Here is a 25,748-nt window from a genome sequence, read left to right on the forward strand (position 1 = left end):
GGTAAGCTGTGGGATGGCAGCTGGGGTGATACTCCATGTAATTGGTACAGCCCAGCAGTGTGTAAGCAACCAGTGGCATAAAAGTACCAATCTACACACATTCAGGGATCAGTGAATCACACTGTTATCATCTTGCAATCAAGAATCACATCAATGACACTAACTGACTGATCCAACTAACCTGGCCAAATTAAAGCAAAAAATCCAGTCTACTTTCACAAAGCTTGTAAGCATAAAAACTTGCTAAGCACAGGAAAACTGTGCCTAACAAAAACTGGTTACCAGCCAAAAATCCATCCAATTTACATTGTTGCAACTGGTGGCCTGCCCCATTCATTTTTTGCTTAGCAAACAAATTTGCTAAGCAGTATTTTTCTGCTTACCAGCCTCATGAAATTGAGCTCAGGTGTTTTGACAGAGTGGAGATATTCCTACTTCCCTTTCATGAACAATGGGAACATCACTGGAAAAAAACTTTTCCAAACATTTGAGAACAATGGGTCACTGGGTAGTCAAACATTTATCAGTGTACACAAAATGGTAACCAGCACATGGTTGGAGAAACCCAGTGCATTTAAATTGAAAAAGAATTCTCTGTAGTATACTAGTGACAAAATTGTAGTAATTTATGAAAAATTAATGAGTTTGGCTTTTGATAGGCGTTGTGTTATAGTATGTTTAAATTAAAGTAATTTAAACAAATTTAATGAGTTTGGCTTTTGATAGGCATTGTGTTAAACAGTAGTATGTTTAAATTTAAATTATTTCAGGGCCAAGGTTGTAAATGTATGATCTATTTCATGTATTCCAATGTGCTTTTATCAAATGTGCAATCTTTTAATGTATGTGCTCAAAAAGTGTTATCAATTGTATGTATAGTGTTATCAATTGTACGACCCATAGTATACATATTTTTTATCACAAGAGGGCATTATCACTAAAAAAAAACTATTGACTTTGCGGGATGTACCAAGGCAACACATATCAGCAAGATATATTTTTGTTTGGTGAGAAAGACTTTAGGTGTTGAGGGGGGAGGGGGGGACAAAGACCAACCCCCTGGACTTGTCCTGACTTAGTTTACTGTAACTGCCCTGACACTGCAATCACTGGCCTCGGGCCCGTGGCCCAGAACCCCCTGGACTTGTCCTGACTTAGTTTACTGTAACTGGCCTGACACTGTAATCACTGGCCTCGGGCCCGTGGTCCAGAACCCCCTGGACTTGTCCTGACTTAGTTTACTGTAACTGGCCTGACACTGTAATCACTGGCCTCGGGCCCGTGGCCCAGAACCCCCTGGACTTGTCCTGACTTAGTTTACTGTAACTGGCCTGACACTGTAATCACTGGCCTCGGGCCCGTGGTCCAGTGTACAATTTGAGCCATGCTGTACACAATGAAAAGATTCTGGTATTAAAGGCAAAATTTAAAAAATAACCTTCATCCTTTTTTGAGGCTACGTCCTTTATTGAATTTTTTCTTTTTCTTTTCACAAAAAGACAAATATTCTGTGTATTTCACATTATACTCACTAATCTGTCAAGAACTTGTAAATAAAGTATAAAGTGGTGAATTTAAACTGAAGAATTGACGGCCAGTTTGAATTAAAATGCTTGGCGGCCACCTAAGAAGAAAAAAAATTAAAGAGGAAAAAAGGCCCCCCCTCTTTTTGGTATTTTTTTTTTACTTGGCCTACACTGTAAAGTACAGCAACAATTTCTCTCTTCTATATATGGGGGCATGGTGTATCCATATTATAGCAAGGACAGGTGTATCAGTCATTCACACATACTCGATAATAAATTCAACAGATCTGGAGACCTCTTTACACAGGTGTGGTGCACATAATGAATCATTCCAGCGCCTTATTGTGGAATTGGCCAAGTAAAAAAAGATACCAGTTGATCGGCTGGATGTATCAAAAAGAGGAGGAAGAAGGCATTTTATTTTTTACTTCTTCCAAAGGTGGCCGCCAAACAATTTAATTCAAATTGGCCACCAATTCTTCAGTTTTAAGTCACCACTTACTTTAAAGTAGTTACACTTTCTTAAAAGATTAGAAATACACAGACAATTTGTCTTACTGAAAAGAAAAAAAAGTAAAATATTAAAAATAGGTAAAAAAGGATGTGGCCACCAAAAAGGATGCGGGAGGGGACGAGCAACTGTTTTTTTTCCTTAAATGGCCTTACCTTAAGCATGGAGGGATATTCCTCCATGCCTAAAGCAAGAAAATATACACAGCTCAGTTACCAAAGCCCTCTTCAATGACATCAGATAACGTTCGGGTATAAAAGCAGGAAAGGTTGTTTATATAAACAGTCCCTCTAATGTCTGAGAACATACCCATGTACAGGTTGGTTATTATTTAAACGTGTGTGCGGTTAACATTGTCGCAGGTCAACAAACAAACACAGAATTAAAGTTAATTAATTTTCAAATTGCAAGAGCCAAGGGGGAATTTGATTTGTTTTTCGCCAACTATAAGTGACTCCTGTCTGTATAGGTTTTGTTCAACTGTTTTTGAATCATTGAAGGTACAGAAGGATGCAATGCAAAACGGGAGGGAATGTATTCATTTGTTGAGTGAGTTCATGTACACTGGTAGACACACACACACACTTTTACTTGACCAATTAAGTGGCTTTGCGCGCTACCAATAACCAGAAATAATATACAGTTCCAGGCCTGATACTTCACGGAGGCAACGAAGGCGATTGCCTCCGAACAGTACAAATTTGCAACTTCATCATAGGGTGCCCTTTACCAAGAAGAAAATGTCTTGGTGCCCTGGCCCTTCCAAAAGCGAAGCATACAGCCATGCAGTTCCGACGATGTTTAAAATTTTGTCTAATAAAATTTCCTAGCCTTGGAAAATTTTGCCCCATGGCAAGTACATGTGCGTAATGCACAGTTTAGGCTACATAATTTAAAAAAACAGTTTGAGCACAAGGCCTACTGCTCAGTTATGGGTGCCTATTTTTTGTGTGTACAAAAACAGAACCAATGCAGAGTACATAAAACCATGGATTAAAGCCATTGGACCCTTTCGGTTCAGAAAAAAAAAAAAAAAAGGTCACAGATTTACAAATAATTTACAGGGTTTACAGAAGGCAATGGTGAAAGACTTCTCTTGAAATATTATTCCATGAAATGCTATACTTTTTGAGAAAACAGCAAAACAATATAAATTCTCGTTAACGAGAATTACGGATTTATTTTAAACACATGTCATGACACGGCGAAACGCGCGGAAACAAGGGTGGGTTTTCCCGTTGTTTTCTCCCGACTCCGATGACCGATTGAGCCTAAATTTTCACAGGTTTGTTATTTGATATAGAAGTTGTGGTACACAAAGTGTGGGCCTTGGACAACACTGTTTACCGAAAGGATCCAATGGCTTTACGGTTCATCAACTCTACAACATGTAACAATTTAACACTGATGTGTTCACACTCACAGTACTTAATCACAGATGAAGGAATTGTGCAGCCCCCCCCCCCCCCTCCAATCACATAAAAGCCTCTACAATAAGCCAAATCTCTGCCTGTCAAAGAGCATTAAGTGTGTATTTAGTTCCCTACTGAGCCTAAATCCACGGCCCTCTATCAATGCTATTAACACATCATTACCGTAATTGCAGGATTAGTCCATTACTGTAAGCCATGGGGAACTGTTTGGAAGGGCTGATTCTGCTCCCACAAGAAATTTTTATTTTTAACACCAAACAAACATGTACATGTACTTAGTGTAAAACTCTGGGATTTGTAAATTTTTATTTAAGCTCTACAGTGTTTTCTGAGAAGAAAAAGTTATCTTAACACTATATATCAATCATGGTATCAATGCAATACGACTTTGTGTAAAACTCCAAGGTTTTCATGATTTATTTTAGGGTTTACAGATTTGTTCGCTGTACCTTTGTTGGAAGGACTGATTCTGCTCTGAATGGAAATGTTATTTTGTCTGTTGTAATTTACATTAAAAGCATTCAAAGTTCTTTCATTGAAATGTTAGCATCACATTTTTTATTGTTGGGCCTACAACTTTCAATTACAATGTAGCAGTAGCAGCAAATTAACAGTTTAGCAGCACATTAACAATTTAAAGTCAGTGGACACTATTGGTAATTACGCAAAATAATTATTAGCATAAAACATTACTTGGTAAGGAGTAATGGGAAACTGTTGATAGTATAAAACACTGTGAGAAACGGCTCCCTCTAAAGTAACGTAGTTTTCAAGAAAGAAATAATTTTCCACAAATTTGATTTCGAGACCTCAATTAGATTTTGAAGTCTCGAAATCAAGCATCTGAAAGCACACAACTTCGTGTGACAGGGGTGTTTTTTCTTTCATTATTATCTCGCCCAATTGAGCTAAAATTTTCACAGGTTTATTAGTTTATGCATATGTTGAGATACACCAAGTGAGAAAACTGGTCTTTGACAATTACCAGTTAGTGTCCAGTGTATTTAACGCCACTAAAGGGAATTTTGTTGTTTTAGTTCTCATTTCTCGTCTGAGATTACTGTCTCATAATGAAAAAGAATTTGAGTCCCAAATCATGTCGAAACGAAGATAGAAGAAATTGTCAACCTGAATCGCAAACTAGTACCACAAAATCTTTGCCAAAAATTGTGAAACATTATAACTGTTAAGCTCTGAAAAAAGGGGGGAAAAGACAACATAGAGGACAAGCACACAATGCCAACATTCCACAGTAAATCTGTCCTGACTGAATAAACAACCACAAATAATCCAGTCCTAGACACAACAGCCAAGTCAGTCACGTCCAAAGCAACAGGTAGGAGTGGGCCCTCTGTTGACCATATACAGCCAACCTATTAAACAGAGTCACTCTGGGTCACTTGATACAAGTTGAGCCCTTCGCATAACAATGCACCTTGAACACTCCCAATAAATAAAAGACTGCCAAGCTTACAGGCCACAGATCACGGCTCAAATTTCATGTTGAAAGACTAGCCAAATTTTTTTCTCTTTTATCCCATGGAATCAACAGGCAGGGTTGATGAATATAAGTATCAAGTTCGGAAAGGGAGGTCGCAAAAATTGTTACAAAATGGAAAAACTCATACACACTAATGTACGTGTTACCATTTCTCTATGGTGTTCTGTTGCTGTACACTTACACAAGAGTGTACTACATGTAAAAACAGAGCTCCATGGTGCAAGTAACTGGCCCATTTCTTTAAATACACAATCCCACAAAATCAACAGGGCCCAATTTCATAGAGGGGCTGCTAAGCACAACAATTTGCTTAGCATGAAATTTCTTCCTTGATAAAAACAGAATTATCAACCAAATTTCCATCTGTTGCATATTGCTTGTTACTGGTATTCAGCTGATGTTTGCTAATCCTGAAAATCACGTGAAAATTTGGTTGGTAATCCTGTTTTTATCAAGGCAAACATTTTATGCTAAGCAAATTTTTGTGCTTAGCAGCTCTATGAAATTGGGCCCAGCAGGTCTCAAGCAGGGTTGATGAAATTTGTATCAAGTTCAGAACCCCCCAAAATTGTCACCATTTCTGTAAGTTTTTTTTTGCTATACCATTTCAAACAAGTAGTTACAGGTCAAATGCCTGGGTTTCAGATGGATTTCTGACACGGGGTGCCTAATCCTGATTAAATAATGGTATTGATAACTCCTTTATATATTCAATTTGAGAAAAGGAACCAGTCTAGACTCTAATTCCTCCAACCTTTGCAATTTTATCCCATGCCCGATATGAGACAGAGATTATCCCCCAACAAAAGGTTTCAATCCAAAACTACAGGTATGGAAACATTTCCCAGAGTTGTTATCAGAAGTTTAACATCAAGTGTGAACAACCAACAAAAATGAATTTTCATGCAACTGTTCATGCAACTGTTACTAAAATTTAAAAAAATTCTGTAGTTGACTTGCCGCGCATTTCATTTTTTATTTTTTACAGTAACAAAATTACATAATTATTACTGCACTCTTTCTGACCCCATCAAGCTATAAATTTTAGGAACATTAGCTGAAAATAAACAACAACGGCAAACCTGAAACTCAACCTTCTGACAAAGAGCAATTCCAGACTGTGTTCATTAGAGCGATTCTGACAGTTGTAAATGTAACATATAAATCATCATCAACATACGTATTATGAGTTCTTCATGTCACCCCCAAAAAACATCAACCCAACAAAACATTTTTCCAGCTCTTTCAGTATGTGCTTGACACTCACTGCTTTCCACCTGCATCTGATGGCTGTTGGAGGATTAGTTGGATAAACACACTTTACTTCTCGCTGTTCCATCCTTACAAAGTCTAAACGAAACTTCTGGTTCAAATTAAGTTCAAGAATTGAAAAGCAGTCAAGTTTACAAAAGGTGAATAAAATAGAATAATATAAGTGCACATGATTTGGAACAGTGTATTTAGAAAAAATGATAATAAATCAAAATGATGGGTCATGATTTGCTGTTTGCGTGGGACTCTGGAGAAAGTTCAAAGGAAGTTCAACCAGGAGTGTCTGGGACTGGGTCATAGAAATAGAGAAAATATGCGCTGCTTTACAAAAACATGGAAGATTCTCTTCAATACAGGTTTTATGATATGTTTGGTTTTGAGATAACACCATGTGTGTATCTTCTTGCTAGGTAGAGTTCTTAGAGAACTGTCTTGCTATATCCTACTACTGCGGAGTAGATTTATCGGATTGTTTGGGAGACTTCTCAGTTCTGAAAAGAATTATCCTGCTTTTTTACTACTACCTGGGCGGCAGGTAGAACATTGGCTTGGACTACTACTTTAGCTTATAGGATCGTTATTAACGACTACCGCAGAGTCAGTTCTAAGGTTTTAGGATGATTACGGGGAGCAGCCATCGATGCACGTTTGCTGTATCCACATATCTACAATGCACAAGAACATCGGATTAAAATATACCCACTGAATCACTGCTCAGAGTCAAGTCAGTGTACACAGCGTATATCAGGATTCTCCCCAGGATTTTTCAGGACCCAAATACTTGCGTTATTCCGAAGCATAGTGAATTTGAAACAATGTCTTAAGAATGTTTTCTACTTGGTGTTCACAATGTATCTTGGTTTTAAAAGCCCAACTGTGCAACGTTTTGTAAAACTAATAGCCCCATCAAATTTTAAAGTATGTTTTGTGTGCGTATCGACCAGAATTAGTGTGTAACGGCATGCAATTTGTGCATATAATCACCAAGATACGCTAGTTTGTGCATATGAGGAGAAGCCTAGTTTCAAAGCTTGAGAATAAAGCTGAACCAGCCAACTGGGCACAGAATGTTGGTCTAACCAATGCTCCATGATCTAACCGACAGTACACATACACACATGTAGGCCTACAATGTACCTGCTGTAACGTAAAGTAAGTTCCTGATGTTGTCATTTCATGTGTTCAGAGCTGTACAGTTACACATAGCCAAGTTGATTAAACTGACAACTCAATGCTAACAGTACACGTCCCTAGTCAATTCCAATAATAACCGTGAATAATGACTTGATTGTCCCAACACATTAAATATAACCTTTTTACCGTGACTTTACCAATCCTCTCCATCACAATTAAAGGATAAAAAGCCAATCAACCCACGCTGGAACAAATTCCTCATTACAATCGGCTTAAGGACCCTTAATCTTGTTATTCCAAACTTCAACTGAGTCGGAATGAAATTGGAATGGAAGACATTTCTCCAGGAAGTATGTAGTCGCAGGATGATATATAAAAAATAAAAAAAAAAGCTTGCTTCTCTTTCGCTAACAAAAAACCTGTTGAGTAAACAGGTTTGACGGATCGACCTATGCACGCCTGGTAAATACCCATTCAATTTGTCCGTTGAAGCTTTCTAAACGCCATTCTAAAAGCTTCTGGTCAGGCAAAGAAGAAGAAGACAAACAAATAAACCTCAGTCGTTTCTAACAATGACTTTCCAAAGCTGTTGAAGGTCATCGCAATATATAAAGGAAAACCTCCAAAAAAACTTTTGGAGTCTCACTTGGCCCTGGCGACAATGGAGAGTTCTGATGAGTTTGACTTTGAATGGTGGACCAAATAACTAGCATTATCAAGAGTTATGGATTACTTTTTTGGTTCCCCTTCTCTCTCTTTTTTCGTCAGAGACTCTCTATTGTAATCAGAGTCCATGGCAAGCACAGTACTTGCACACACAAAAGTTCACAAGCCTAACACTGTATGAATAAAGCACAGCGTCTAAACGTGGATTATGTATGCCAGAGTGCAACACAGTCGATCAAAGAGCCGTTGGGACACGTGAACGCATTTTGATTAAGGTCGCACCCTTCACAACAACATTGGTTTTATTCTCTCTTTGGTTTCTTTCTTTCTTTCTGTTTTTGCGCCAAGTTTCATGGTACATGAGTGCTAACTGAAGCAGCACACTGCCATTAGGTTTGGTGCCACTAAAACTGGTCATAAATTTCACCGCTATTGTAAGCAAGAATACACATCCATTAACTTGTAAATATAATAACAATCTGGCTCACAGATCCTCTTCACAAGATAAAAACAACACAATACAACTGGGTTCGTTGATTGCCTAGACTGGGAACTAGAAACGTGTATGGTTGGTGTTTGAATTCATTGTCGCATTACACTTGCAGAGATGCCAAGTCCAGAGGCCAGCTATGCGTGAGATTTTTCAAAGCTCAAGTTTTTTTTCTTCAAACTGCCGTCGTGCCCTTCGCAACTTTTTATGATTGCCGTGATGCCCTTCCAAATTTTTGAAAATTGCCTTAGTGCCCTAAATTTTTACAAAAAGTCAAAGCAAAACTGTCGTGTCCCTTAAAAGCCGAAGTATCAGGGCTGATTAAACCTCTTCAGAATAATTAAAACTCACATGAGGTACACAGGAGATGTTGATGGTTAATGTTGATGGTTAATGTGGAGGTACGATTGTGTCAGATTATTTCCTTCCAAACTTAAAAAATATCGACTAAAAATGATGTCCAAAATCCTCCGCTCACTTCTTCTGCCTGTTGTGTCTTCGCTAGTGGAGCGCATTTAACGAGATTGCGTTTTTTGTACACACGAGCGTGATTTGGCAATGCATGTCGTTAATCATTATTTTTTTCCCGGTCTGGCCCCAATGCGTGAGAAAATGGTTGCTGTGCGTGTGAGCGTGAGACAGAGCCCAAATGCGTGAGTCTCACGCCTAATGCGTGAGACTTGGTAGGTCTGCACTTGCAGTGGGTCTAGTGCCAAACAGGACCAAGTTTCCTCAGATGGTCTGGTCATTTACAATAATTCTGATAGTAATACTCTCGAGAGAAAAGAGTTCTTGCTTTACATGTACTACACAAGTAGAAGGTCCAATATCATAGAGCTGTTCTAAAGCAGAAAATATTGCTCAATAATTTTGTTTGCTTAATAGTTTTCCGCTTAGCACAAATGAGCAGGATACCAGTCACAAAATGTACAAGTGGCATGGTAGTTTGAATGGTAACCTTATTATGGTGAGCCTAATTTTGTTGTGCTGAGCTACTCTCTGTGCTTTTAAAAGCAGCTGTATGAAAGTGGGCCTGGTTCATACTTCCTGCAAATGCGATACAAATTTTGACCTAACAGCTCACAGCGAATGTTTCGCAGGAGTTGACCACAAGGCAACTGTTGCGATTATTCGTTATTTGTGACATCAAAATTTGTAGATTCAAAGGTAGTATGAAACCGGCTTTAATGGCGAAGGTATCAAACAAATTATAAATAATAAAAAAAAGGCGAGCCTACCTTGGACCATTTGTCGTTGAGCTCTCTCGCTTTCGTAGCATCGTGTAACGCTTTCTCGTACTGTCTCAGCTTAATATGGGCAGCCGATCTATTGCTGTACAAAATATGATTGGCGGGATCCAAGACCAACGCTTCGGTGTACAGTCGAATGGCTCGCTCAAAATCTGAATTCTGGCAGGCCTCATTGCTAAGGCGGACTTTTTCTTGGAAGAGCTTGCGCTTGTCCTCCAGGGGCATTTGAACTCCTCCTGAGGCATTGGTGGGATTAGAACCGGGGACTATTGGTTCCTTGGAATGTGCTGCATTGTCTTTGGTGTCTTTGAGAGGGGGCTTCTGTGTGATAAGAAAGGGTGAAGGTTAAACAATGGCCAGGGGAACAGTTAACAAATAAATTTCAATTACTGATAAATTAATTTGGCACAAAAGGGAAAAATAAACTCTGTTTTGGAAAGTCGAGAACCTGAGACAACTTTTTACTTGAAAAAAAAATTCTCCAAGCCATATTTCATACATTTTTACGTTATAATTGTTATTATATAACACCCGAGCAGATCCTTGCCATTTGATTGGAGGATTGTCCGTCACGTGAAAGCAAATAAAAGTGCCATTGCACGCTGAGTCACTCACCGTGCTTTTTCGTTCCATCCGAAAAGTACCATTGCACGCTGCCAGCGTGCATTAGTACTTTTCGGATGGAACGAAAAAGCTGAGTAAAGTAAACACATATCACTGCATGCGCGTGTCTTTGGTAACGCAGCAGTGTTACTGCAAGGTAGTAAAATTACTTAACATTGGGCTTCTACAATTAAAAATTGTAGGCCTACGTTTTGTTTGTTTTGAAAGTTGTATCTTTTAATCAAAATGACAAAGATCTACTTGGATGTTATATAAAACAAATAATGAATGTTTTTCATTCGTGCAATGGTGCGAAATGTTCATTCGTTGAAAGCTGGAATGTTCCATTCAACTCGGCTCCGCCTCGTTGAATAGAACATTCCATCTTTCAACTCGTGAACATATTCGCACCATTGCACTCATAAACATTCATTATGTGTATATTAACAACCTTAAAACAAGATCTCTAAACAGAATCACTTTGAAGTAAGTTTAAAACTTGCTTCTTTTAGAAATAATAATGTTGCTCAAAAACAGATTTTCAAGCATGTTCAGGAGATGACACAAACGGGCCGTAACACGCCAGAGCTTAACAGACTCTCTCTACAAGTATATCACAATAAATAGAAAGCTAGAGGTTTGATCAAAACAAGCACAACATCCTGCAGTCAGGCATGAAATTTCGCCCTTGGCAACATATAGGACAATTTTATTTAGTACAAGGGCTGATCTATATCATGGTATAGACTTTTAATGCTGTTCAAATTTACAAACATAGGCCTATGAATTAACAAAGTACAGATTTTTTGAGGGCCAAAAAGAACAAATTGGCTGTATGTAACACAGCTTCGCAGTTTTCAAGAAAATTCAAAATTACTTTGGGGAGTCATGGCTGAGCAGTAAAAAATACATTTATCAGCTTAAAGACACTGAAAAACTATTGGTAATGTAATTGTCAAAGACCAGTCTTCTCACAGTTTGCTGTATCTCATCATATGCATAAAATAACAAACCTGTGAAAATTTGAGCTCAATCGGTCGTCGAGATAACAATGGAAGAAAAAACACCCTTGTCACACGAAGTTGTGTGCTTTCTGATGCTTGATTTCGAGACCTCAAGTTCTAAATCTGAGGTCTCGAAATCAAATTCGAAGAAAATTACTTCTTTCTCGAAAACTACGTTACTTCAACTCTCCCCATTACTCGTTACCAAGAAAGATTTTTATGCTAATAATTATTTTGAGTATAATTACCAGTAATTACCACTGCCTTTAAACAAGCAAGGAAAAGGTAATCAAACTTTATTTGCTGAACTAAAACTGGGACAGTTTTCAGTCCAAACAGAAAGTACCTTTTTCTTCTGTCTTTTTAAAACCATCCTCTGATCCCCATCAAGCCACAAACCAGGAACGGCTTAATCCCAATTTGCAATCTGAGCAGCCTTCTCAGACCAGCTCAGCCCGTTATATTTGCCAACATTACAAAACCTCCAATCCCCGCCAACACAACAACCGCTTAAAAAAAACACAACTACATGTACAACACCCCCCCCCCCCGCCCCATCCAAAAGCATACAGTTTTCTATTGACACTACAACCACTGGTCATCACAGCATTCATGCCAAACTTAAAGGCACTGGACACTATTGGTAATTACTCGAAGTAATAATTGGCATAAAAGCTTGGTGAAACGAGCAATGGAGAGCTGTTGGTAGTATAAAACATTGTGAGAAACAACTCCCTCTGAAGTAACATAGTTTTTGAGAAAGAGAAAGAGAAAAAGAGGTAATTTCTCACTAAAATAAAAAATAAAACTTCAGGCCTGGTGCTTTTTATTAGGCACATGAAAGCTAGTACACACAAGTGTGCAACATAGGTTTTTATTTTATTTTATCATTCTATTGCAACTTCAATGACCAATTGAGTCAAAATCTTCATCATAGATTTGTTGTTTTTATGCATTTGTTGGCAATACACCAAGTGAGAGTACTGGTCTTTGACAAATTACCAAAGGTGTTCATCGCTTTAAAAAGGGTCCCCAGTGGTGTCCATTCATTTCTACCTGCCTGTCATTCACAGCCAGTGGAGATGTTTGGGTGAGGGTGCTTAACTGTCCATGTTATGTAACAGAAGAAAAGACTCTTAAGAAAACCTCCTTTTGAAAAGGAGGACACAGCTCTATGGTTTGGAGGGATGTCTGCAGTTTACAAGAAAAGGCACTGAGCGTTTACATTTTCTGTTTTTTGAAGGTTGAATTGAAACAAGGAAAGAGTTATTGTAATGGCTGGCTGATGGGTTGTTGAACAAACTACTGCTTTAGTTGTTAGTGTTCATCTGTAAGACCCCCCCCCCATAAAAAAAAGTAGAAGAAAAAAATACAGTATTCTTCAAGGTTGCAACTTGTAAATTATTGACACCTATAATACATCTTGGTGATTTGGTAGAAGGGCATTTGTAGGCATAGTACAAGAATGTAGGAGAAGAGCTACTGATAATCAATCTGAGTTCATCCTACGAGCAGTTGACCACCTTGAAAAGATGGTCATGTCTTCCATTGAATGTCAACGTTCCCATTCAGAAGATCGGTCACTCAATATTTTAAGTCGACTTTTGCAAGCCTTTTGCTTGGGGGAGGTTGTGTATTATCTATGTTGTTTGTGTAACGGCTCACTACTCAACACAGCAACCTGTGCAATGGAGTGGCATGGGGTGTATTAGTTGACCGTTCACTTAAAACGGTTCTTCAATTTGAAAAATATAAGGAGAGCTGTTGGCTGCTCTCCTTACCTTATTGAAGAGAGCTCTTTGCACGACTCATAACAAAACTTAATACTTTGGTCTAAAAAGTGGCATAAAAACACAATAATTTTATAAAATCTGACTGATCGAGATGTTTTGTGCAAAATGTTCACAGGATAAACAACAACAAACACTTTGGTTTTTGTTTTGTTTTCAGTCAGAAGGTGATTACGAAGTTCATACTAGAACCATTTTTCCAGTGAAATATTTTTCTTATGAAATGAAGTCACATTTTAACAGAAAATTGTAGGCCCTACCCTTGCCTATCTCATGGATGAAGACAATATTTTGTTCAATGCCTATAGATCTAAACAACTTTCAAAAAATGCAAGAGCTGATTTTGCTGAAAAATTGTGCATGGCTTTTCACTATTTCCTCTGGACTCACACAACAGACTTTAAACGCCAATTTTTACAGGTTTGCGGTTGATCACACACTAAAATGAACACTGTCCGCAACTATTTTTTTCAGCTCTACCACTCCAGCCTGTAGGCGACAATACCTGATGACTCAGCCATCATACTTGGTTTGCAAGATTGGATCGGCGAAGCATTATTTTTGTTTGATCAAAGTAAATAAACGCAACATTGGTAATCATTTCCTGACCATGTAGGCCTACATCAAATTGTTCTTAGCAATCTTTTTAAAATCACCTTTAAACTGTAAATAAGGAGGGTAATTTAATCTGTAAGTAAGGAGCTGGCAACATTTGCATGATCTTGCAATCAGGAATATTGTGACTGAGTCTTTTTTGTGTACAATTTTCAGGAAGATATTTTACATTCAACATAATATGCATAATTTTGTAATATATAATTGATTTTTTATAACAATTTTTTTTATAGATAAAACAAAATTCAAGATTCCATGACAGGAGAGATTTTTGAATGTGTTCATCGGGGCAATATTGGTTTATTTTCAGGGAACTTTCTGCAGAACCACGGAGAGTTGGCAATGGTATCTCTACAATGTCTACTTGCTTGATTTACACAACCCTAATTTTTTCAAAAGTACTAACAAAAGTATGCATCACTCTTCATCAGGTTTAGAGACCACCGATTCAATTACATGGATGAAAAATTACTGAGAAAAATAAGCAATCAGTTCTAGTACAGAAACCAATGACAGCCAGACTGACACCAGATTGGGACATTTCCCCAATGATAAATGTGTCAACCCAGAAAAACACTACCCAGTAGAAGACCTTGAAAACCTCACCCTACATGGGTCCCTAGTACCCACACAGACCAACAGTGATTCTTGGCAGGTGTTTGACACATACTCAAGGGAGTTTCTTTATAATAAGTTAGACAAGGTTAACAACCCCAGAGATCTCTTAAATTCTACTTTGAAAAAATAAGGTTTTTTTGTTTGCGTTTTGTGCAAAATGCAAACAAATCCTTATCCATACAAGTAGGCCCTTTATTGGTGGAATGTATGTATCATTATACAAGTTTAATAGAACTTGAAAACAGAATTTGCTGTTGAAAGTTGCTTTCCAAGGTGCGGACATGAACAAATTCTTTGCATTTTCAGAACTTGAAACCTATATGTAGGATGTTAAATTGGACTTTTTAACTGCAGCAACACAGTAACCAACTCTAATCTACTGTAAATTCATAATTATTTTTAATGTATTGTACATGAATTTTGGGTGAACAACGAAAAATTTACAAAAGCAGGATCCTGCTTTTGTAATATTTTTGAACATGTGGCCTCCGGATTAACATGCTGGTAGTTAGTCTACCAAACTGAGTTACGTAACCCTGTATCGCAGTATCTCATTATGGAATATGACTTGACCAGTTCATATTCGCCAAGCTGACTCTGTTCTGATTATTTTTGAAATTTTTCAAAGACTTAGGCCTAGGCTACTTGTTTAATTCTTGAAAAAAAATTAACATTGCTTTATAAATTTCATCATTTTTTGTTTTGAGTTGCAGATGTATACACATGTACTTGAAGCACCTGCATTATCGAATTGTTTTGTATATAGTCATTACTTTTAAGTGTATCTCATTTTTCTACTTCCATGATCAAAGCATGCAAAAGAAAAATTACATTTTCCTTAGTGCCGGCAACTCCTCCAGTCGGGCTACGTACATGTACATCGTCCTGTAACCTCACTCATCAGCCAGACCAGCAAGCTTCTCTTTTTCAAATGTCCCTGTGACATTTTTAATGGTCCTCATCTTAAAATTATTTCTTTTCACAGATCACTAAATTATAGTTACCCTTGTAGTGACGCTCAACTTGTAAATCAGCAGAGCAACAATGTAGAAAAAGCAGTACATACACAGGGCTGTGTTGATGTAGTCCTCATTAAATGAGACCCGAGGGAAGTTTTGAACGAAGCCAGATGTCTCATATCACCGTGGCAAATACTTGTCACACTGTAAAGTGTCGGCAGTATAATTTTGTGAGGAACTTGGCTTTGAAGTGATATTGAACAATTTCCAGAGAAAATACTTTTGAAGTATTTTGAAAGTAAAAATCATGTAGCCAGTTGGACCAGGCAGGATTCTTGGGCCAGTGCATGCAAATTGAGCCGATACACCCTAAAAAATGTTCGAAAACCTTTTTTTTTACTTTATTGATCTAAAGTAAAAGAAAAATCTTAGAGATAAAACCATTAACAGGGCAAAACATTTTTACAGATCAAAGGCTTTGAAACCTTCGACAAACACCAAGTATGTGTAGCACTCATCTCCAAGGAACCCGTTTTAATTCAGCCTGCTTGGACCAAAACTTCAAAAATTTGGGTCCAGATTTGCGCTGAGTTTTGAAAAGATCCTGGTTGAAATCCTACATTGGATAAAAGCTGTTTTCACCTTCATTTGGCCATCAGACCAGCCCCATGGGACAAAACTATTCATGTGTACATGTACATGTGTAGGCCTACATGTAATGATCACATTCTTGCTGTCAACATACATTAAACACTGAACAAAACACTTCTTGAGATGTTGAGTTAACACCCAAAACCTCTTCTCACAACCAAATAACTCTAAAGAGATTATTCCTAACCGTACATGACACTTCTAAAAACTAACTTCTAAACTCCTTGGCTGAAATCCCTGAAGCCCCAACGATTCCAAATCTTCCTCCCCAAAGGTCCACCAATTATTCTCCAAAGTTCGCCCAGTCAAAACTAGTTTATATATAACTCCAGCAATCTGAGACTTAAGTATATATTTTAAAACCGAAGGAGACGACAAGCGATATTACAATACCACAGGGTGAAATCCCCAACCTTTATAACTTTTAAGGGCAGTGCCACCGAAAAAATAATCTCCACCACAAAGTTTCCTGAAGGGAACAGTTCATGCAGAATAAACAGACAGCCCTTGGGGACCAGAGGTTGCAAAAAGGCCACCGCATAACTTTTTTTTCTTTTTCTTTTTACAATACTGCCTAGCGAATAAGAAAAAAAATCAACATTCTCAAGGGAACCGCAGATTTGAGCTGAAAGTTAGAATCCCTTGCTTGTGTGACACTGCCAGCCAAAACATGCCGGCCTTTTGTGACAGCGCTGCTAAACTATTTCTGGTTGATTTCACATTGGCTGAACCATGGGCTGATCTTACATACATCAACCTAAGGATCAGCACCTATTATCATTGGTTATAGGGGAAAAACATGCATACTTATTGAACTGTCTAGTACATGACAACTCTATAAAAAGCCTCCCCAAAAAAAGGGAAAACATTATATCACACATAAAAATTATTTGCAGTTAGTGGGTCATTCATACAGGGTTTGCTTAGTGAACATTTTAGCCAGCGGGACCACTTTAGTCTAGTATGATTCTTTTAAAAAGTCTGCCAAAACAAGAACATTGTCCTTGACAATTAACATTTTCCGTGGCTATAGCCACCAGGACCAGTAAGCTTACAAGCTCACAAGTCATTTCACTATTTCGTCAGCTTTTTTACACTAGTCCATACTTTTTATAGCCATGTTTTACTGATAAGCTAGCCAGTTTGATTACCTTAGTCAGAGTGAAGTACAACTGGACCTCAGTTGTTTTAACTTGCATAATATACTAACTTGTATATTTGTGAAGTTTCAATACAATGATAGTTGGGTGTAAAAAACAACCTCCAAAAACAGGGCCTTTGTAGACTACATCATGTCTCCTTTCTTTCTCTTAAATTTGTATTATGTACACGTGCTGGGATCCATGCAAGACCAGTGTTTGCCACTAAATGAGCTATCTGGTTGAATAATATGCAATAATTAAAAATTATAAATAAATAATGCTTCATAAAGCCTACACAAAAAGTACAGGCATGATATTTGGTCCTTAAAAAAAGTAGGAAAACATTATTTCGGATACCAGGGCCGACCTACATGTACTTTAGAGGAAATTTAATGCTCTTTTTCACAATTATTCCGATTTTTCCATGGGCAAACAACATCTAAATCAGACTGAAATAGGAAGAATTTCATGTCTGAAATTACTGTACCGTACAGTTTTACATTTAAGTACAGTCTGTTGAGTATGAATGTGCGTTGCATTGCTGTTCATGTAGTGTGCAAAACAAATTGTACAACTATTCATCACACCACCATAAACAACTTTCAACAATACAGTTTCAATCACAAAGCATGCTTGGCTTTCTATAAAAAACCAGCAGGGCATCCACTTCAATCAATTTCAATAAATTTCCAAATAATTATGAAATTCATTCAAGTGGAATAATCTGGTTTTCTTGCTCAGAGTGTGGTCTGGGGAAAACAACATCTACTGCTCTGTAAAATCTTTTCACAAAATTAATGCTAGAATACATGTAATGGGAGACTTTCGGGAGCTTGGTCGCAGCAGACTTACCAGGTGAAATCCATTGTTCTTGGTAATGTGCGCACGCTCAGAACTACGTAAACTATGGAAATTTAGCAGGTAAGTCTGCTGCCACCTAGCGTTTCAAAATCTCCCATTGAATGAACACTGGAAAAACATTTAACATTATATTGTCTGCTCAGAACAATAAGGTCACTAATGGCAATTTCATAATTTATTTTTAATGATCAAATGTCATTCAATAAAAAATGCATACAATATGGAAAAGTTTGACGAGGTAACTAAAATGTATTACACATCCCCTGAGAGTTTGCCCAGATGCTTTGTTTTTGTGAGGGCAAGGGCACCAAGGTGTTTTCTTCTTGGTAAGGGCACCTTATCATATGAGTAAGGAAACTGTAAATTTCTAAAAATTAAACATTTTAGGGGGCACCAAGACAATGAGTAGCGGCAACGGAGGCAGTTGTTGCATCCCCAATGTATCAGACTTGAGTGACTAAGTATTACTTGTGCATGGTACAGTGTCAGAGAGCCGCAGCATTGTGTAGAATGGATCGACGATACCAGACTTACATTGTTCACTGCAAGAGAGACGCATAACCTGTAGCTTCAAGCAGTGAACTAAACACCTTGATGGATAAATTATGAGGTGACACATGAATGTCTGGAGCTATCAAAGTTCAAGGCACTCGTGAACAGCAGGACCCTGTAGGCTCAAATGGCTCAACAACAGACCACTATAGAATGTTCCATGTGAACTTGGCAGCAAGCTGTACAAACACGCAACATTGCTCCCACATGCCCACACTAATATCTGTAGTATATCATGTATGGTATAATTTTACAAGCGGACATGTAGATGAAGGATGCTTGAGGTAAAATTGTGAACAAGTCCATAATATTCTTCTAGCTTAACTTCAAAATCGTGTGTGTCCTGACGTGAAAATGGTGAAAATGGACTCCAGAGGTTTTCCATACTCGTGCTTGTGTGACAACTACATGTCAGGCCTGATACTTCACGGAGGCAACGGAGGCGATTGCCTCCGTTGCCCCTTGCCATTGCCTTGGTGCCCTTGAAATGCTCCAATAGAAATTTACAATTTCCTCATAGGGTGCCCTTTGCCAAGGAGAAAATGCCTTGGTGCCCTTGCCCTTTCAAAAACGAAGCATACAGCCCTGACATGTAGCCCACTGGTACACACATAATGAATGTTTATGAGTGCAATGGTGCGAATATGTTCATGAGTTGAAAGATGGAATGTTCTATTCAACGAGGCGGAGCCGAGTTGAATGGAACATTCCAGCTTTCAACGAATGAACATATTCGCACCATTGCACGAATGAAAAACATTCATTATTTGTTTTATATAACATCCAAGTAGAACATTGTCATTTTGATTGAAAGAAACAACTTTCAAAACAAACAATTTCAACTGTAGAAGCCGAATGCTAGTAATTTTACTATGCCTTCTTGCAGTAACACCTGCTGCGTTACCAAAGACACGCGCACGCAGTGATGTTTTTACTCAGCTTTTTCGTTCCATCCGAAAAGTACCATTGCACGCTGGCAGCGTGCCAGCGTGCAATGGTACTTTTCGGATGGAACGAAAAAGCACGGCGAGTGACTCAGCGTGCAATGGTACTTTTATTTGCTATCACGTGACGGACAATCCTCCAATCAAATGGCAAGGATCTGCTTGGGTGTTATATAATATCAGTTAACTCATGGCACTGAGAAAAAAAATAGTGTAGGCCTACCATATTTTATGCCATACCACCATTCCAACATTTCAGTTATTACATAACTGAAAATCAATAACGATCACATCAGCATTTTAAAACTATTAACCATTGAACACTACCAGCACAAAGAGTCGTGGTTCAAAATGACACTATTCAGGGAGTGATGGGTTTTGAGAGCAAGGCATTTTCTCCTTTATAAAGGGCACCCTATAAGGAAATTGTAAATTTCTACTGTAAGCTTTTCAAGGGCACCAAGGCAATGGCAAGGGGCAACGGAGGCAATCGCCTTTGTTTTCTCTGTGAAGAATCAGGCCTGAAAGGCAGATGAATCTGTATATATAATGTACAGTCAAACCCTTTGGACTTAACATAAACACTGGTGTTAAATAACTTCTCATTACCCTCCACTTTACTTCTGCCTTAGAACTTATATGTTGTATATATATTCTGTACATAAAGTATAAATTAATCTTGTTTAAAGTTGTTTTTATAAATTCATCACTGTAACTATCTGATGTAATGTAAGTAACCCCCCCCCCCCTTTTTTCCACAGGTCCCTCATACCTATTTTTGAAATCATCATACCTTTGATCTTGCTATTCTTATTAATTGACCATTGTTAGTTGCATCATGATGCAACTTGCTCTCTAATCCTACCCTTTCAAGTCTCCCTGCATTGTTGTCGAACAATACATTTACCACTTTTATGGTCCATTAACCCATCCTTTCATTCTAAACATCCTTTGTCCTCGCCACTTTACTCCTATTGGTTCATAGCCACCAATATTGTTTCTGAAATAGAAACTTTGATTGGCTGTTATTTTCCCGCTTCTTTCTGAATCCTTTCCTTAATCCCTTTCCCCCTCTCTTTTTCTATAAATGGATATGTATTTTGTTTGTACTTGTTTCATGCCTCTGAAGAAGGTCCAGATTGGATCGAAAGCTAAGGCCATCTACCCTATTCATTATGTATATATAATGTACATATATTCTCACATGTTTAAATTGGAGCTTATACTAAAGGTAGCGGCCAGAATGCCTTTTAAAGCTTAAAGGATCTATCACCGGAAGACCTGCCTGTGTGGGAACAACTAATTATGAAGAATCACATCAACAAAAAGGTCTAGCGGCATGGCTCAAATTTTCTGGGGATATTCTACAAGACCAAAGGGCTTGCTGCTCAAACTTTTACTGTACCAGAAATTACAAAACAAGAATCAAAATGATAATAATTTTCTGAATGAATTTCACTGTTTTTTTTAACAAGCATGACAAGCAATATTAAAGACAAGAGCAGATTTATCTCTTTAGGCGCATTAAGTACACTTCATCAATCACTTTCAACTTTCAACAGAAGTTCAGCTTCAAAGTCAACATTTAATTGAATATAATTTTTGAGTATTAATCAACCAAAACACATTTAAGACTTGGTCTTAAGTTTACTACTTGGACAATAAAACTACTGGCCTCACTCCTGTGGTCCAGTGTAAAATCCAAGCCCTGCTAGCCGGCTTATTCTGGTACTAACGGGTAGTACTTTAAAACCGAGTTCTTTACAAATGTCTGTAGATGTCATTTTGAACTACAACATACTGTTGAGCCATGAGGTGTTACTGAATACTGACACTGACAGTGCGATCTTTCAAAAAACTACTCATATTGGTCTGCTTTAACAATTTCCACTAAACCTTAATCAGGGAAGATGTCACTCACTCAAGCCATCTGCAGGTATTTCATTTCCGTGTGTGATCTTTATGAGGAGGGGGGGGGACACACCGTTATTAGGCCTTGAACTTCATGGAGGGTACATGGAAAAGCGCATGATAGGCAGGGTCAGAGAGTAAAACATTGTGGTGCAAGATTGATTGATTGATGAAGAGGGTTGCAACAATATACATGAACAGTAGTACCGAACTCAAGCTCTGGTGCGTCTGTTACAGCAGAGTGTGGGTTCGAATCCCGGTCATGACACTTGTGTCCCTGAGCAAGACACTTAACTATAACTGCTTCTTTCCACCCAGGGGTAAATGGGTACCTGTGAGGGCAGATATGGTTCTTGTGATTGATTTAGCCAAGGGCACATATTAATGTTGCACAGGCTGCATTCTCCCCACCAGGGAGCTGAGATGGTTTAAGGAGTAATTTGAGGCCCAGTGACCAGGGGTAATAATGTAAAGCGCTTTGGGATGCCCTCCGGGTGTGAAAAGTGCTATATAAAAACGGGTTATTATTATATTAGTAGACAGCACAGTTTGGCCACCACAGCAGGCACTGGAGAATCCATTTTTGCAGTGTTCTCATGGGAAAAATCATTTGGTCAAAGCGCAGAGAAGGAGGAGGGAAGTTTAGTTTTCAAAAATGGCGGCCCGACACATTTTTAAAGACAACCAGCTGGGCAACTTTTCTGCCATTAATTTAAGTCATTATGAGTAGGTTTAATTCTACATGGGAATGAGAAAACATATTGGGGTAATTCTAGCAACACAAATTTAAAATGTATGGTTTTTTTTGTCAGAAGCAATTTTATTGTTCATAACCTTCTGTTCCTTTGAAAAAAAAGTGCCTATAAAATAAGGGCATACAAAGATGGAGTCATATTCATGGAATGTGTTTATCAGCCTCTGTATTTAAAAAGCTGTGAAAACATCACACAAAACCCCAGTAAAGTAACAGGGATGGTCAAAATAAAATAAAACATACATAGTAAGTGCTGATAAAACAAAAACAAACTCAAAATATCCATGGGTGCAGAGTACACCGGAACTCCTTCTAATGGGGGTACAAGCACTGGGCAATCCATCAGAATCATGGGTGCAAACTAACACCCGTCAACGACCTGTTGGATTACACAACAGGGTGGTTAACAATTAACCATTCTTGCATGGTTCTCAAGTGTATATGGGTTGTGTATTGAAGTAGCTATATCAACCTCAGAGTGCATGTCTTACAAGCTTTGAACCTGCAAATCAAATATTTGATACCCAAACGTTACACCAGTGCAACGGGTGCCGATACATTTTTTTAATATCTCACTGAATGGGCTAGTCCATTCCTCATTGGAGCCACCCCCTTTATTTGGGGCACAGCATGTGAGCTAAAATGTCTACTCTGATTAGAGTCAGAGTCACAAGGATAAGGGTTTATTTTGGGGATGGAATTTACAACTAGAGGCTACAAAGTGTGGTTACATTTTCTCTCTTTTTATCCTCCATTTTCCAACTATTTATCCTATGTCCTTTGGCGTAGGATTCCTTAAAGAAAAAAATCAAAATGCACATTATTAGGTGTTCGGGCCAACAGCCCGGAACACCTCTTATTTTTGTTTGTTTTATTTTTTATTTTATATTGCTATTTTCGAAAGTGATTTATTTCAATTTTGGACAATCCTTAGGCTGTTGTTTGTTTTTGTATTTCAGTGTATTCATCTTGAATTGTCATTGTGGGGTCTGATCTAATTTTAAGTCGTCTTTATACAGACTAAGGGGTCTCCCAAGACCTTTAAAAACTGCATTCTGGACCAAAATTTTGCAAGTTTGGCCAAGGAATGTGGACTTATATTGGAGTACATTAGCTATTTGATGTTTGGTTTTTAAAAGATTTCCTGTGTGATCTTTGGTTATTTTTTGGTTTTATTTCAATGTTAATTTTTTTATTTTTTTTTTAATTTATTTATTTAATTAATTATTTATTTATTTTTTGGGGGGAGGGGGGAATATCATCTGCAATCAGCTTGCTTAGCTGCAGCATACATGGGGAGAACCATCAAATACATAGTATAATGATAAGTCTAAGCATCTTTTTATAAACCTAGCACCGAGGGGTTTCACTGGTGTAAATGCGCCTCCTCAGACATGCACACCTTGAGCTGATTGGACAAAATGTTTGCACAAGTCCATTCTGATAATTTTGAAGATTGCAATAACCATCACTTGACCATAATATAAACATTGTGAGATGAAGCAGATCTTCAGCTTAAAGAGGTGGGTGTTAAGCTTTGTCAGCCAAGCAAAACTGGTTGTCCATGGAGAAAGGTGGGGAAGGGTCCATGTTGCATGTCATAATATGAGTTACTAATTGCAATTGGCACTCTTCATACAATACTGTGCATGTTGTTATTATTCAATCAGTACAACCTTCGTAATCATAGCCAATCCCGTCTGATTCAAGACAACAGATCTAATTTTTTTATAATTAAAATACGTACAAAGTATGCACATGTACGTACACCATTGTGTAAACACTGCATACAGGATTCTGTTGACAACTTGACATTATGACAAGATGGTTGCCACTGTCATAAAATGGGTGTTTTTGAAGTAAGTGTATCAACAGATGTTTCAAATCACCATCATACATACATGTACTAAGTACTTACATGTACAAGCATAGTTTCCTAAAAAATATGTGGGTTGTACTTGCGTAGACTCAGAGTGCGTTCAATGTGTAGGGCTGGCCTAACGTACAATGGTGAAGAATATTACATCATTACAGTACACTATTGCTGTTGATTGATACAGACAAGCCTTTGTTTGCATTGTACATTACAAACACCATTAGACTATCATAATTACATGTAGGCCAGTTTAGACAATGATAAATGACAAACCTTACAATGCTGACTATTGACTTCTCTATTGACCCAATCCACCTGACGTCATTATCACCAAGTACTCTTTTAAAGGCAGTGGACACTATTGGTAATTACTCAAAATAATTATTATCATAAAACCTTTCTTGATTACGAGTAATGGAGAGAGGTTGACAGTATATAACATTGTGAGAAACGGCTCCCTCTGAAGTATTGTAGTTTTCGAGAAAGAAGTAAATTTCCACGAATTTGATTTGGAGACCTCAGATTTAGAATTTGAGGTCTCGAAATCAAGCATCTGAAAGCGCACAACTTTGTGTGACAAGGGTGTTTTTTCTTTCATTATTATCTCGCAACTTCGACGCCCAATTGAGCTCAAATTTTCACAGGTCTGTTATTTTATGCATATGTTGAGATACACCAACTGTGAAGACTGGTCTTTGACAAACTACCAATAGTGTCCAGTGTCTTTAAATTGAGAGTCAATTAGTCACTGTGTGTTGTAACAGTGTAGTGCCAATTTCAGGCAAAGCAGTGTTTAAAAATGATGTGCAATACATGTACATGTATTGACTCAAACAAATCTGAGCTTGGTTAGTGCAGTCCCCATGTGTGACATGCGTAAGTACAAGGGGTCAGTACGCAAGTCAATGGAAATTCACAGAAGCCACATACCATTCAACTTCCAATAGTAACCCAGGGCTCAAATTTCAAGAAAGAAGACAAACTTATTTGCTTTATAGGTCTACATGATGTTGCAAAGAAACGGCAAAAATAGTTGCCTACATATAGGAAAGAAACCTTATAGAAGACTAACCGCCCCATTGAAAGTACAGTTCACAAATGGAAATGCAACACAGAAGCCTCAGGTACAAACTATGTTTCATCTTACTCCACATGATACAGGGACCCAAAATGTCCTGAGCCCAAAGGTTCTGCTTACCAGAGGCAAATTATCTGCGCTCACAAAAGCTGGGAACTCTGTGCTTACTTGCATACAATATCAAGTGCGTTTCACATGTTAGCAGGGAATTTTTGCTTTTTAAATGTGCACGCATTTAGTAACTCCTTGTTACTGAAGGCAGTTTTTACTTTATAAAACAAGCGTAGAAATTTGGGTTTTGAGATTTTAAGCGAATAATGGTGATTGCAAGTGTAAAATTTAGCGGTAAGCAGAGCCGTGAAATTGGGCCCTGTGGTGGATTTCAGAACAATCTACATGTAAAAGACTAGTCTTACATCCTAATGTAGGACTATCCTTAACACATTTAACTTCTAAAGAGTCCAGCCGTCGATTTCACAAAACTCTTCCTAACTTAGGATTAATCTTAGGACTTGGGACGAGTCCCAACCCTGCATTGTAGCATGCAGTCCTTCAGATTAATCTTAAGTTACTAACTCGAGATAAGACGAGTCCTAACTCTTTGTGA

General features: G+C 38.0%; 1 protein-coding gene across 1 annotated transcript in view; it reads right to left on the minus strand.

Annotated features, from left to right (window-relative positions):
• Positions 1-6,830: 6,830 nt before the first annotated feature.
• Positions 6,831-25,748, minus strand: part of LOC117290141 (stress-induced-phosphoprotein 1-like) — a 28,938-nt gene continuing 10,020 nt past the window's right edge. Inside the window, exons 2-3 of the mRNA XM_033771396.1 lie at positions 9,772-10,104; positions 6,831-6,908 (exon numbers count right to left, since the gene is read on the minus strand). Of these exons, the coding sequence (XP_033627287.1) occupies positions 6,831-6,908; positions 9,772-10,104 (411 nt within the window). The remainder of the gene's footprint in view (positions 6,909-9,771; positions 10,105-25,748) is intronic.

The sequence above is a fragment of the Asterias rubens genome, chromosome 5 (assembly GCF_902459465.1).
Source record: "Asterias rubens chromosome 5, eAstRub1.3, whole genome shotgun sequence".
Classification (NCBI taxonomy): domain Eukaryota; kingdom Metazoa; phylum Echinodermata; class Asteroidea; order Forcipulatida; family Asteriidae; genus Asterias; species Asterias rubens.